At 50.9% G+C, this 15,074-nt stretch overlaps 1 protein-coding gene across 4 annotated transcripts in view; it reads right to left on the bottom strand.

Moving 5' to 3' along the window:
- Window positions 1–800: 800 nt before the first annotated feature.
- Window positions 801–15,074, bottom strand: part of PEAR1 (platelet endothelial aggregation receptor 1) — a 91,961-nt gene continuing 77,687 nt past the window's right edge. For all 4 annotated transcript variants that reach the window (XM_083167110.1, XM_083167111.1, XM_083167113.1 and 1 more), the window contains 6 exons: window positions 8,374–8,592; window positions 5,189–5,304; window positions 4,110–4,239; window positions 3,630–3,686; window positions 2,040–2,243; window positions 801–1,783 (listed from right to left, as the gene is read on the bottom strand). In XM_083167110.1, coding sequence (XP_083023236.1) covers window positions 1,620–1,783; window positions 2,040–2,243; window positions 3,630–3,686; window positions 4,110–4,239; window positions 5,189–5,304; window positions 8,374–8,592 — 890 coding nt within the window. In that variant the 3' untranslated portion in view covers window positions 801–1,619. The remainder of the gene's footprint in view (window positions 1,784–2,039; window positions 2,244–3,629; window positions 3,687–4,109; window positions 4,240–5,188; window positions 5,305–8,373; window positions 8,593–15,074) is intronic.

Below are 15,074 nucleotides of genomic sequence, written 5' to 3'. Positions count from 1 at the left end.
TATAATTCGGCCATGTTTTGATATGCTCTTAATACGATCTTCCCTTGTAAACTAGATTTGTATAAAAAGACTGAAGGACAAATTTGGATTTTATATATTAGATGACCAAGGAGTAATCCTGTGCTGACACTCACACCTCCTCTCTCATTAATCACGCACCCTCCCCGGCTTTGGAACATTCGCGGTGCACCTATAATCGGCCACGGTGGGAATTTACGGCATTGCATTTAGGTCTGAATTACCGCCTTAGTAAAGGGCAAGTGCCAATACTAACGACAACTGTCCTGGCTTAGTGCCTCTTGCATCCGCTCAACAGCCATATGGAAACAGCCATTAGCATTACGCTAGCGAATCAGGCATAACTTACAATGTGTATAATTTTGAATTAGAATTTCCTGTAAAAGGATGCATAGGAAAATGTTCAATCTCTTACCAAAAATAAAACAAGTGTAATAAGTAACTTTATTCCACCAGGACTTGGCAGCATCCAGGAATCACCCCCTAATCCAGGGTAACTGAATTGTCGGTCGCATTTTACACCATAATTTCCTATTCTCTTAGAATGGCCGGGATGTTTCCAAACATCAGGAGAACAAGTGGGCGAACCAATAGGAACCTACGGAGGCGGAGCTACAACATACAATACAAAGCGGAGCTACAACATGACAACATGACCATGCCCAGCACCACCCCCACAGAGCACAGAGATCTGCTCGCACAGCCTTCTTACACAGACCACCCCACCCCGCAGCAAAGTAACTATGTATTACACGCACAATACAAAGAAATACAAACTAAACTTTTAAAAACTACCGGTTTGCTTTAATGAGTCACTTATTTTCTTTAATGACCACCATATAGTAAGTGCAGGTCAGGATTTGCACAAGAGCTTCTGAGACTCTACCATGCTTTTTCCAATCCAGCAAAACATCTGGAGCATGAACCCTAATTTTACCCTTAATCTTCATGGCTAGTAATAACAAGAAATAGAATCCAAACTACAAAGCGCCAAGGACATTTTCCAACACACTTAAATTCTGGTCCAAAATCCACCCATAAATGAATGCAGCAAAGTGTCTTTCTTCTGTGGCCATTAAGGTATGGCACATTCCCTGGCGCTACTAGTATCCACAGTTTAGGAAGGAATAATCGGCGTGTTGGGACGCAGAAGACGGAATTGTCCATGCTTAGACAAAAATTCAGTCCTGGCATCCAATAATATGTCGGATATACATTATCCCATCTCAAACATGATCACCAATATCATATGGTAAACAGTCCAAAGCGAATGCTACACAGTCTAAGAGTAGAGCATCTTTTCCCATATTAGATGTCCACTAATATTGTCTTCAGCTTCAGAAGATGCCATAGATGCCTTCAGAGGAATGTTCTACATGGAGACCAGTCTCCAAACTTACATCTGTGAAGTTTAAAATGAGAATATCTATAACAATCCATCTCCGTTATACCCCAATGGACCCAGAACCATTATTTTGTAAACAAAGCACAAAGTCTTCCACAGATCCTGAACATAGCGGCTGTAGGAACAAGGCCCACCAATTGGGCTTCATTGGTGTTGATCCACAAGGTCCCACCTCCTATTCCACAAGACACGTACTTCATGCTTTCCGCTTAGCTCCGGGAGATGGTGGAAACTGTCGTACTGGTGGCATGTCGTAGTGGCTGGGGATGTGGCTGTTTTTCGGAGAATCGTAGTGGTTTGTTGGGAGACTGTTACGTGGGGAACTGGTGGATGCTGCGCCAGCTCCAAGTGCAAAGCTGTCTATAAAGAGGAACAAACATATGTTATTTGTATACATGGAAATAAGCAATGTACTCTCTCGTTATATCGTTCTCATGGGGTCAAACCGCAGCATTGTTTGAAATACCGTTCATGGATGCAGAGGTCTTAATTGAACCTTTGTTGCCCTAGATGTGAAGGATTCCTAAAGGTACAAATAAGCTACAGTACCATGTTCTGCCTGACAAGTCAGGACATCTTAGTTCCTCAGTGCTGTGTATCCGATGGTAGCCCTTACCTTGCTCCTCTGAGTCCACCTGGTACATAGCATCCTCATCAAACAGTCCAATCTCAGCATATGACATCTCCCGATGGACCGGGGACTTCATCTCCATGTAATTCCCCTCTGAGGTTTTGGATATCAGCATTGGGATATCTTTGATGGTAGCATAAGGATTCTCACTGTTCAAGGAGCTGTTACTGACGGCATGTTTCACATACTCTGGAAGACACCGCATGTTCCCGTGACTCACATCGCATGGGTTTTCAGATTAGCTTACATTGGTTATTTTACTGTGTTTTGCCAGCTACATTCCCCAGTTCACTGCACAGGCCCGGACAGGAGAGATTACCTCCGTCACATTATAAGTAGCAGAATGGAGAATGCACTAGTCAGGCTGTATTGGGGGGATATATACTCCATTACGCTGCTTAATAAAGGCTAAATCTAAATGCGTTGTTGCAGAGGCTTCAATGGATAAGCACCATTGGCTGAAGACACAAGAATCAGAAGGCCTAGAACCTTTGTATTTTATGTGACGAGCCCTGATCTTCATTACCATTTAGTATGGTCATCAGCAAATGGGAAACGAGCGAAAAGCCCATTGGTCCGTTTGTGAGAACCTTGGCCACGCCCCCTCATTGTGAACACACAAGAAGATTTTGGATTTGGAAGCACAAATTGGGATATTCCTTAATTTTTTTTTTTCCATGTAAAGTCAATCATAATTTACGTTGCAGGGTCTGTACTTACACATTTTTACCCCCTTCAGACCAGGTTAAAAGCTTTTCAACCCGGGAATTTGCGAAAGAACCCGAGTTTTTTCGGTGGTGTGAAAGGGTCAACACGGGTCTTACAGCACAGATGATAGTATATTATACTGTATCACAGCACACTACAGTATACAGCACTCCAAACCTGCTCTTGACCAGGGTTGGAGTGACAACATTGAAGACCCATGTTGACCCTTTCACACCACCAAAAAACTCGAGTTCTTCTGCAAATTCCCGGGTTGAAACTTTAACCCGGTAATTTGTAGGTGTTGTGAATGGGGGCTGGCTGCACCCGGCAAAATTACCTGGCACTCAAAAAAGCCAAGTAATTGCCAAGTGGCCAGATTGAAAGGGGCATATGTACGACATTGGTGGCCAGGGCAGCCGAGAGGAATGCCGGGACCTGGTAAAATTTTGGGGCGTGGCCTAAGTGTGGGAACATCCCGCACTTAGGCCACGCACCCAAAATGTTCAGAGGAGGATGAAAGAAAACTTTAAAAACCGTAATCTCAGCAGCAGCAGCAGCAGCACACACCTACAGCATGTGCTGTGCTGACAGCAGGCTCAGCATGACCTCTCACGCTGTCAGTGAGACATTCATGCTGAGCCTGCTGTCAGCACAGCGCATGTGGTAGAAGTGTGCGCTGCTGTTGCTACCCGGGAAGGATAGAGGGGGAAGAGAGGGGTCGGACCAGGGCCCCTGCGGGGCCCCTCCAGCAAGCCTGGGCCCGGGTAATTAGTACCCACTCCCCCTCCCTCTCCCTCTTGGCTGCCCTGTTGGTGGCGATCAGACCAGATACCCCACAATCACTGGCACTGTGGATGGAATACTCACCGTTGCCCCTATTAAAGTAAACACCAGCGCTGTAGCTTCTGTCAATGCAATTCCTCCCTGCAATCAAAATAAGTTATTATGTACTGTATTTCCTTTAACTACAGGTGCATATTTGACATAATGATGATATACACAAGAAAATATGTATATTAATGCCATATGGTGGAAAAACGGTATGTATAATGCTCATTATCATTAAGGATCAGCCCTAAAACATGTTGGAGTGACAGGTGCCAGCCCTGTGTTATCCAGGACAACTGTTTATGCAGCATATAATATGTATAATGGAGAATGGCTGTAAATGCCTCACAGGTGCCCTTTGCATAATGAGGTTAATTGGCTTATCAAATGAAACAGCATCAGACAGTGCTTTATTTCTGCCATAACTCTACACAAACACACAACGCATCCTATTCATTGTGCAGAAATAATTTGAGAAGAAACACGGGTGTTTGTGTATTAATATCCCATGTACTGTACCTTTGTGTATTATAGGTGCACCCTGATGCTTCCAGTCAGCTGGCAAGGTGGCATTGTGTTCCGGGCTGAAGCCGTTCATTCTTTCTCTCTCTGCATTCATCACGTTAGAGAAATGTGGATTGCAATTCGTCTATAGAAAAAGCTCAATTACCACCATGTAGAAATGGATTCAGTACGAAATCCCGTCGGTCGAAATACCGACGCTGGAATCCCAACCGCCGAAATACTGACAATGGGGGCCATGGATCGCTGCCCCCCCCTCCCCCCCCCCCCCCCCCCTGCGGCCTCGCTGTGCTCGCCATGCAGCGGGCCTGGTGCCTCGCTACGCTCGGCACACTAATTTTATTCTCCCTCTATGGGTGTTGTGGACACCCATAGAGGGAGAAATTGCCAGCATTGCGGCAGTCGGGATTCCAGCGTCAGTATTTCGACTATATATAATATATTGTGGTACTTGTGTAGTTTCACGGCGGCAGGCTAAGCTATGTTGTCAACGTAGCCCAATGGCTGCCTAACGGAGAGTCACCAGACTTGATCATACCCCCCACAATCCACGTCGGCATGGAGTTGATTTTATAAAGTGAGGCGAGCGCAGCAAGCCCGAAGCGGGGATAGTGGGGGTGTTTCAGGAACACATTCACACCTGTCATGTCAGGCAGGTTAAAATGGTCAATAGTTCCCACACAATGTAATAAGCGCTGACTGACTACGCTAACTGCGCAACGCTGACTGACTACGCTAACTGCGCAACGCTGACTGACTACGCTAACTGCGTAAGCTCCAGCTGGCCGTGAACACGACGCTGATACTGACAGGAACGCCTGACTCACTACGCTAACTACTTAAGCTCCGGTTGGCCACGAACAGGCGGGAACAGATACTGACAGGGATGCCTGACTACGATAACTACTTAAGCAAGCCGCAGGAAAACTATGCTCATTCTGAAAGGGACGCTGCTCTAACTACGTAACTGCCGCCATGAAACTACACAAGTACCTATATTGTAATGCCCCATCAGTTAGCAGCACTTCCTGTATTACACTATATTATTTTATAAAATACACAGGAGACACAATTACCTTCTTAGATCCAGGTCTGTCTTGGCTGCTGGGCACCGGGGGAGGGATGGGACCACACTGAGACAGTGTATGGTAACTGGGGTTAGTGTAGTAGTGTAAATATCCAGATGGCACATCTAGAAATACATATAATCAGTAATTAGAAAGATAATGTTAACAAATATATTACAAATATATTACACACTGGTTAAGCATGATAGACTGATATGACTGCCTAATAATCTGAAAATCAATGAGGGATTGTAAAACAAGCTAGGGTGCACGGGGGGCACGTTGTGGCGGCCAACTAGGGTGCATGGGGGGGCACATTACGGCGGCCAACAGGGGGGCACATTACGGCGGCCAACAGGGGGGCACATTACGGCGGCCATAATGGGTGCATGGGGGGCACGTTGTGGCGGCCAACTAGGGTGCATGGGGGGCACGTTGTGGCGGCCAACTAGGGTGCATGGGGGGCACGTTGTGGCGGCCAACTAGGGTGCATGGGGGGCACGTTGTGGCGGCCAACTAGGGTGCATGGGGGGGCACATTACGGCGGCCAACAGGGGGGCACATTACGGCGGCCAACAGGGGGGCACATTACGGCGGCCAACAGGGGGGCACATTACGGCGGCCAACAGGGGGGCACATTACGGCAGCCAACAGGGGGGCACATTACGGCGGCCAACAGGGGGGCACATTACGGCGGCCAACAGGGGGGCACATTACGGCGGCCAACAGGGGGGCACATTACGGCGGCCAACAGGGGGGCACATTACGGCGGCCAACAGGGGGGCACATTACGGCGGCCAACAGGGGGGGCACATTACGGCGGCCAACAGGGGGGGGCACATTACGGCGGCCAACAGGGGGGGGCACATTACGGCGGCCAACAGGGGGGGGCACATTACGGCGGCCAACAGGGGGGGGCACATTACGGCGGCCAACAGGGGGGGGGCACATTACGGCGGCCAACAGGGGGGGGGGCACATTACGGCGGCCAACAGGGGGGGGGGCACATTACGGCGGCCAACAGGGGGGGGGGCACATTACGGCGGCCAACAGGGGGGGGGGCACATTACGGCGGCCAACAGGGGGGGGGCACATTACGGCGGCCAACAGGGGGGGCACATTACGGCGGCCAACAGGGGGGGCACATTACGGCGGCCAACAGGGGGGGCACATTACGGCGGCCAACAGGGGGGGCACATTACGGCGGCCAACAGGGGGGGCACATTACGGCGGCCAACAGGGGGGGCACATTACGGCGGCCAACAGGGGGGGCACATTACGGCGGCCAACAGGGGGGGCACATTACGGCGGCCAACAGGGGGGGCACATTACGGCGGCCAACAGGGGGGGCACATTACGGCGGCCAACAGGGGGGGCACATTACGGCGGCCAACAGGGTGCATGGGGGGCACGTTAAGGCGGCCAACTAGGGTGCATGGGGGCACGTTAAGGCGGCCAACTAGGGTGCATGGGGGGCACATTGTGGCAGCCAACTAGGGTGCATGGGGGGCACGTTGTGGCGGCCAACTAGGGTGCATGGGGGGCACGTTAAGGCGGCCAACTAGGGTGCATGGGGGGCACGTTAAGGCGGCCAACTAGGGTGCATGGGGGGCACGTTAAGGCGGCCAACTAGGGTGCATGGGGGGCACGTTAAGGCGGCCAACTAGGGTGCATGGGGGGCACGTTAAGGCGGCCAACTAGGGTGCATGGGGGGCACACTGTGGCGGCCAGCTGGGGGGCACATTAAGGCGGCCAACAGGGTGCATGGGGGCACATTAAGGCTGCCAACTAGGGTGCATGGGGGGCACACTGTAGCGGCCAGCTGGGGGGCACATTAAGGCGGCCAACAGGGGGGCACATTACGGTGGCCAACAGGGGGGCACACTACGGCGGCCAGCTAGGGTGCACAGGGGGCAAACTATGGCGGCCAGCTAGGGTGCACAGGGAGCAAACTATGGCGGCCAGCTAGGGGGCAAACTATGGCGGCCAGCTAGGGTGCACAGGGGGCAAACTATGGCGGCCAGCTAGGGGGCAAACTATGGCGGCCGGCTAGGGGGCACAGGGGGCAAACTATGGCGGCCAGCTAGGGTGCACAGGGGGCAAACTATGGCGGCCAGCTCGGGTGCACAGGGGGCAAACTATGGCGGCCAGCTCGGGTGCACAGGGGGCAAACTATGGCGGCCAGCTCGGGTGCACAGGGGGCAAACTATGGCGGCCAGCTCGGGTGCACAGGGGGCAAACTATGGTGGCCAGCTCGGGTGCACAGGGGGCTCCTTATTGCCTGGTGGCCATTAGGTTGCTGTTGATTGTGTGCTGGTCTTTATAATGCTGGATACTTGTTATTTGGGGCTGGTAGATGCATTTAATGATCTTTGTAGAATGAGTATAACCCATTTACAATATATTAGTCAAAAGAGAGCAATGGAAACCAATAAAAAAAAAAAAAATCGGATGCACTTTTCCCGCCACAGAATAAAATGTCAAAAATGTCTGTTTTATATACCATTTTTTATATTGGTTGAGTTGTGTATTATGTAGAATACAGGTTTATGGAGGGTGTGTTACCCTAATCATTTTATTGTTCAGAAAGTGCCCTATATTAGGGCTAATCATAACATTAACTACAGTATAGTAAAGTGAGATAAAGAATAACAGATACGTGAATATGTATCACCCGTCCCTGTGTTGTGTATTCCGTATTTCCCTTAGGGGTAATCAATGTCCTATATGGATTAATATATATATTGAGCGGTATTCTCGGCGTTTGGTAACACCATTCACTAGAGGTTATTTTGCTTTTAAACACTGGTCTCATCAGTCTGTACAAATAAGTCTGTATGCTACAAACCATTCAGTAGTTACTTCAGTTGCAGTTCCTGAGTTATAGTTTATCCATAATACTTGTCTCATGCAGATCACAGTTACTTACACCCACTTCAGATAACGGACACATTACACAACACATTGTACAGTATATATTATTGTGTATAGTCTCCTTCAGCAAGTAGTCTTCTAGCCTGGAGGTATCCCATACAAGAGTTATAACCCATTTATAGCCACTCCCACCTAGACAAAGACTCCACCCATTTCATACATACTGTCATTAAACACCCATATCATTGGATGCTGCCCCTTGCCCGAGGGCCATTAGCCATGTATCCTAGATCACCATCACTTGTTTATAGTCGACTTACCTGGCACTTCATAGTCCGAGCTGACGGGCCTGGTAGCGATATATGCCACGGTCCGGTTTCGGCTTTCTTTGTCTTTTTGCCAGTGTCGATACGCAAGAAAGAAAGCGATTAGTGCCACCATCAGAATGACTAAGGCAATGATGCCAATCATGGGTCCAATAGAATCCGTGCCAGCTGAGGATTTGGGCACCATTGTAATTGGGACATCCATAGTGGAAGCTGGGTACAGAGAACATTGTAATGAGATACTGCAGCTATTAACATGCATTCAGAAATATGCCACACTCATAGCACCACTGCGCATACCACAAACCACTAATGCCACCGCTGCAGGGCTCATCCTCATTACCCAGCACCAAGGTGCGTGCAATGATATTAATCCCATTATATCGCTCAGCCTTTATGACCCCACCCCTGCTATAGCGCTACTTGTGACCTGTATATTAAGCAGCTGGCATAAGAGGCAGCACTGTACAATTTATACCTGCCAACTCTCCCCATTTGGATGAGAATCCAAATTATTGGCCACAAAAGGCACTGGCGCATGCAGGGGGGGCAAAGATTTCTTAATAGGGATGACCATCGACGATTTCAAATCATCGATAGTTTATGGCCGATGTTAAATACTTTTTCCACCCATGGAGGAGAATCAAATGGTTTCCCTCCATCGATCGCACAGAAAAACCAACGTTTCCTTGTCAGGGTCCATGGGTCCCACAGGGGACATCGGGGTTGTAGGCGGATCCAGGGGGTCCGAGGCACCAATCAGCGAAGCTCTTTTAAGATTTTACCCAGCATGCCCGGGCCCTCTCCCCTACAACCCCGCCTCCAGGCTACTGCCGCCAGTTTTTTAGTTGGTGCCTGCAGGAAGCAGACGCACCTTTAATTCAGCAGGAATCACCTCCTTGAGGTGATTCCATACGAAGCTTTTCATTTTTATTTTTAAATCTACCGCTGCTGCGGCAGAAGCCGCTCGCGGCAGAAGACGCTCCCCGCTGTCAGTGACTGACGGCGGAGTGAGCGTCTGCATCACTCCTCCCGGCGCCGACCTCCTCAGAACCTCTTGAGGCAGACGGCGGGGGTGACGTCAGCGCCTGACGTCTCTCCCCTGACAGCGTGGCCGGATTAGGAGCAGGTAAGGCTTCCTATGGAAGCACTAATCGCTGTCTTACCGCGGCGCGCTGGGAGACGCCCGCGGTAGCTGGCGTGGGCACTCGCTTCGGCTAGGGACCCCACTAGACCACCGGGGACAGAGCGGCAGGCTGGGCCTGGGGGGACCCATTTTCTATTGGCTCTTATGCTCCGGTGGGGGAAGTCCAGCAAGGGGAGGTGGCGCTTGGCCTGCAGTCCCTCCCCCAGCTTTGGCGCCAATCTCCGCGAGATCTGCCGTCCATTAGCTGAATCTACTTGTGCCCGCCCCCCCTCTCTTGGACCGGCGCCATTACAGCAGCACGCAGGTCTCCAGAGGTCGGGCACATCTCTCTCCCCTGTGAAACCGGCTACAGGCTAAGTAGTACTTTTCACAGCCACCCTCATTCCCCCTTTGCTCCATAGAGTATTGTGGTTGATATAGGGTGTGTTAGCTCATTTATATTGCCTAATATAGTGTGTATGTGACTTTGTGCTAGTACTTTTTTTTCTCTGTCAGTTTTTTTCTTAAACTATCCACTTTACTTCTAAGTGAGGTTTTTACCTCAGAGGTCACATACTGTCAGTGGATCACTCTAGGTCCTCTTGTACTGAGTTACCTACTGTGCACTGTACCCCCCCTATTGTTGGGAGTGTTCACACAATGTCCAAACGGGGGCGCAATCAGACAGAATCTCCCATGCTCTTGTCTTGCAAGAGCTGCGCTGCAGGTCTGTCTGACATGGATGTCATCCAGGATGGGCTATGTGTCAATTGCTTTACCCCTCCTGCTCAACCACCATGGGCAGCCTTTCAACAGCTGTTGGGCACCCTGGTGGACCGTCTCCCTAATGCTGTAGCACCCCCTGTAGTACAGCCCCCTCCACCATGGGTGGATGCTCTGTCGACCACGGTGCAGACCTTGCAGCAGACTACGGCAGCTATGCAGAAGCTACTGCCACATGCTGCACAACCCAGTAGATCCTTGATAAATCCGTTGCTACCGGCAACCAGGGATGGCTCTGATGACACAGACGAGGGCGGGGATGACCCCGATAATGCAGATGATGGCGACATCATGCCAGATGACGATCAGGATGACCCTATGCCTACTGATCCTCCCGCTTCTCAGGCTGAGGCCCCTGATATAGCAGGCCTTATTTATGCTATCAGGGAGGTTCTTCTGTCAGATGCAGATGAACCTGAACCCACTGCTAAGACCAGGGACGTCTTTAAAAAGCAGAAGGTAATTAAGGCCCAGTTCCCACATTCTGATCATTTATCAGAAATTAGGAAAGATCAGTGGGAGGCCTTAGGGAAAAGAGCCAATATCCCCAAAAAGATGTTGGCTAGATACCCTCTCCCACCAGAAGATTGCACCCCATGGGAAATTCCTCCCACGGTGGACGCGCACGTGTCTAGGTTGGTTAAACCTTCAGTGCTCCCTGTATCCTCAGGGTCAGCTCTGAAGGACCAGACAGACAGGCGCCTTGAAAATGCTCTCAAGGCAGCATTTTCTTATGCAGGGGCAGTTCAGAGGCCTACCATTGCAGCTACCTGGGCGGCAAAGGCCATTTCACCTTGGTTACAAGTAATAGAGGATGAACTGGCCCCAGTCGCATCAGAGGATGCACGGTTGTGTATGCAACACATCAAACAGGCAGCATCATACATTATGGATGCTATGTCGGATGCCGGCACCCTAGCTGCCAGAGCCTCCGCCAGCTCAGTTCTGGCACGCCGGATTATCTGGCTTCGGTCATGGAAGGCGGACCTGGAGTCAAAAAGGACTCTGGAACTCTTGCCCTTTAAAGGGGAAAACTTATTCGGGGAGGAGTTAAATAAAATTGTGGCCTCCTTGGCGTCAGCTAAGACAGCCTGCCTCCCTACGGCTCTACCTCAAAGGCCTAGGACCCAGTCCTTTCGGCCCTTTCGCCCCCAAGGCAAGGCCAGAGGTCAGTCCTACACCAGACCCTCGCCCGCTCATAAGACTGGCAAACCCAAACCCAAGCAGCCTTGGGCCGCCAGACTGGCTCCTCCCAAGGCCGACAAGCCTTCCGCATGACGGGCCAGCCTCCCACAGGCGGACCCCCAAGTGGGAGGCAGACTCCTGTACTTCGCTCACCAGTGGCTATCCACTACAAAGGATGCCTGGGTGAGGGAGGTAGTGTCGCAGGGGTACGCCATATCCTTCTCAAAGGCCCCCCCAAGAAGATTCTTTTGCACAGGTCTCCCAAAAGACCCATGCAAAGCAGAACAACTGCGGGTCATCCTACAGACCTTGCTTCGGTCGCGGGTCATTGTTCCCGTGCCTGGGCACCAGAGAGGCCTCGGCTTCTACTCAACCTTGTTTCTGGTGCCAAAACCAAATGGTACGTTCCGCCCCATTCTAAACCTCAAAGCTCTGAACAAAGTGGTAAAAGTCACAAAGTTCAGGATGGAGACCTTGAGGACTATCATCCTGGCTCTAGAGGAGGGGGATTACATGGTCTCACTAGATATCAGAGACGCATACCTCCACATCCCCATCCTACCTGCCCACCAGAAGTATCTGCGTTTTGCGATTCTCAAGAGTCACTACCAGTTTCAGGCCCTTCCATTCGGCCTAGCAACGGCGCCAAGGATTTTTACAAAAATCATGGCAATAATAGCAGAGCTTCTACACAAGCAGGGAATCAGGGTCTTCCCCTACTTTGACGACCTGTTGATCGTAGCCAAGTCACCAGAGGTCCTAACATCCCACCTGCAGACAACGATCTCCATTTTACAGGCTCATGGGTGGCTCCTCAACTGGGAAAAATCCTCCATGATCCCCTCCCAGAGAATGGTGCATCTGGGAGCTCTACTGGACACCAGAGCCCTGCGACTGTTTCTCCCAAACGACAAGGCCAGGGATCTAATTCAGCGAATCCAGACCTTTGCTCAGAGACCAAGAGTCTCGGTTCACTGGGCCATGAAAATATTGGGTCGGATGGTGTCCACATTCGACATGGTCGAGTGGGCACAGTTCCACTCCCGTCCACTCCAGGGTCTTGTCCTGGCGAAATGGGATGGTTTACCACAACACGTCAAATCGACGTTTCTCTCCCTAACACAGGAGGTCAAAGATTCCCTCCTGTGGTGGGAACAGATGGACCACCTAAACCAGGGGAGACTATTCTGGTTCAAGGAATGGATAGTTCTAACTTCAGACGCCAGCCTGCGAGGCTGGGGGGCGGTAGTAGGATCCCGGTCCTTGCAAGGCGTGTGGACCGCACCAGAATCTCGCTTGTCCATCAATGTTCTAGAGATTCGAGCAGCCTACAATGCCCTACTTCAGTCTCAGGATCTGTTACAGGGAAAACCTGTTCAGATCAGGTCAGACAACGCCACGGCGGTGGCATACATAAACCGCCAGGGAGGAACCCGAAGTGTCGCCGCTCTCCGGGAGGTCTCCAGGATTCTTACCTGGGCGGAAGAACATCTCCTAGCCCTGTCGGCAGTCTTCATCCCAGGAGTCCTGAACTGGGAGGCGGACTTCCTGAGCCGACAGGATATCCACCCGGGGGAGTGGTCCCTACACCCGGAGGTGTTTGTCAGTCTGACGCAAATATGGGGCACGCCAGACGTAGACCTCATGGCGTCCAGACACAACTTCAAAGTCCCATGCTTCGGGGCAAGGACCAGGGACCCTCAGGCCTGCTTCACGGACGCCCTGTCCGTACCGTGGAAGTTTCACCTCCCATACGTGTTCCCTCCGATAAACATGATCCCCAGGGTGATCAGAAAGTTCAGGCAAGAAGGAGGAACTCTCCTTCTCATTGCCCCAGACTGGCCACGCAGACACTGGTACGTGGACCTACAACAACTGACACACCAGCCCCCCTGGCCATTGCCTCTTCGTCAAGATCTGTTGAGTCAGGGGCCATGTCTTCATCCAGACCCTCAGCGCCTGTCTTTGACGGCGTGGCTCTTGAAATTGCCTTATTAAAGAGCAAGGGTTTTTCTGACAAGGTGGCTAAGACGATGATCCAGGCTCGCAAGCCAGCATCTTCAAAAATATACTACCGGACATGGCATTCCTTTTTCACTTGGTGCAATTCTAATAAATATGACCCCAAGATTTTCAAAATAGCCAGGATATTGGCCTTCCTTCAAAAAGGATTGGACTTGGGACTAAGACTGGCTTCTCTGAAAGTCCAGATCTCAGCCCTCTCAGTATGGTTTCAGAGAAAGATTGCGTTTTTACCTGACATACGCACATTCTTACAGGGAGTGGTACGCATACAGCCTCCCTTTGTCCCTCCCACTACTCCGTGGGACTTATCTTTAGTGCTACAAGCACTAACTAAACCACCGTTTGAACCACTACCATCAGTGGAGCTTAAATGGCTGACAGCCAAAACTGTCTTCCTTCTGGCCATTGCCTCCGCACGCAGGGTGTCGGACCTATCTGCACTATCGTGTAAATCACCCTTCCTGGTGTTCCACAGTGACAGGGCATTGTTACGGACTAAGTCTTCCTACCTGCCCAAGGTTGTGTCAAAATTCCACGTGAACCAGGAAATCGTGGTACCTGCATTCACTTCAGATGATCTCTCACCAGAGGAAAAGTTGCTCGATGTGGTCAGAGCTCTGACCATCTATATCGACCGCACTAAATCGGTCAGGAAATCAGATTCCCTCTGTGTTATATGGTTTTCACAAAAAGGGTTGGCCAGCGGGTAAACAAACCATTGCCCGCTGGATTCGCATGGCTATACAACAGGCATATCTTCAGTCTAACAGGCCCATTCCGGCTGCTGTCAAGGCACACTCTACTAGAGCGGTTGGTCCTTCATGGGCAGCAAGCAGGGGTGCTTCTGCCGAACAGCTGTGCAAGGCTGCAACGTGGTCATCCGTCCAGACCTTTATTAAGTTCTACGCCTTTGACACGTTCGCCTCCCAGGATGCCTCCTTCGGTCGTCGGGTTCTGCTGACACCTCAGGCAAATTCCCTCCCTTAGAATACGGCTTGTGACATCCCCGATGTCCCCTGTGGGACCCATGGACCCTGACAAGGAAAAGGAGAGTTATGGTAGACCTACCTTTGTTAACTCCCTTTCCTTGAAGTCCATGGGAACCACAGGGCGCCCACCCTTTCTAATTTGCCACCTTTACGTGATGTTCTGATACTGTGACCCGTTCTGACCATTCCATGTTCATGCTATGTATGTATGAGTCTCTGGGCATGTGTGTTCTCTGTCCTTTTCTCTTCTCCGCTTCCTGCTCTCGGCTTGTTACCAAAAACTGGCGGCAGTAGCCTGGAGGCGGGGTTGTAGGGGAGAGGGCCCGGGCATGCTGGGTAAAATCTTAAAAGAGCTTCGCTGATTGGTGCCTCGGACCCCCTGGATCCGCCTACAACCCCGATGTCCCCTGTGGTTCCCATGGACTTCAAGGAAAGGGAGTTAACAAAGGTAGGTCTACCATAACTCTCCTTTTTGTGTTGTTTTCAAAGTGCTGGGATGCTGAGCATAGCTCCACCCATGATTCCCATGAAGACCCGCCCCACTTTCTGATTTGCTGACGTAAGGTAAACCTATCGAGGGTCAATCA

This window comes from Crinia signifera, chromosome 12, assembly GCF_055691185.1.
Source record: "Crinia signifera chromosome 12, ASM5569118v1, whole genome shotgun sequence".
NCBI classification, from domain to species: Eukaryota; Metazoa; Chordata; class Amphibia; order Anura; family Myobatrachidae; genus Crinia; species Crinia signifera.
Note: the sequence above shows the minus strand (reverse complement) of the source record. Positions and strands in the feature narration are given on the sequence as shown.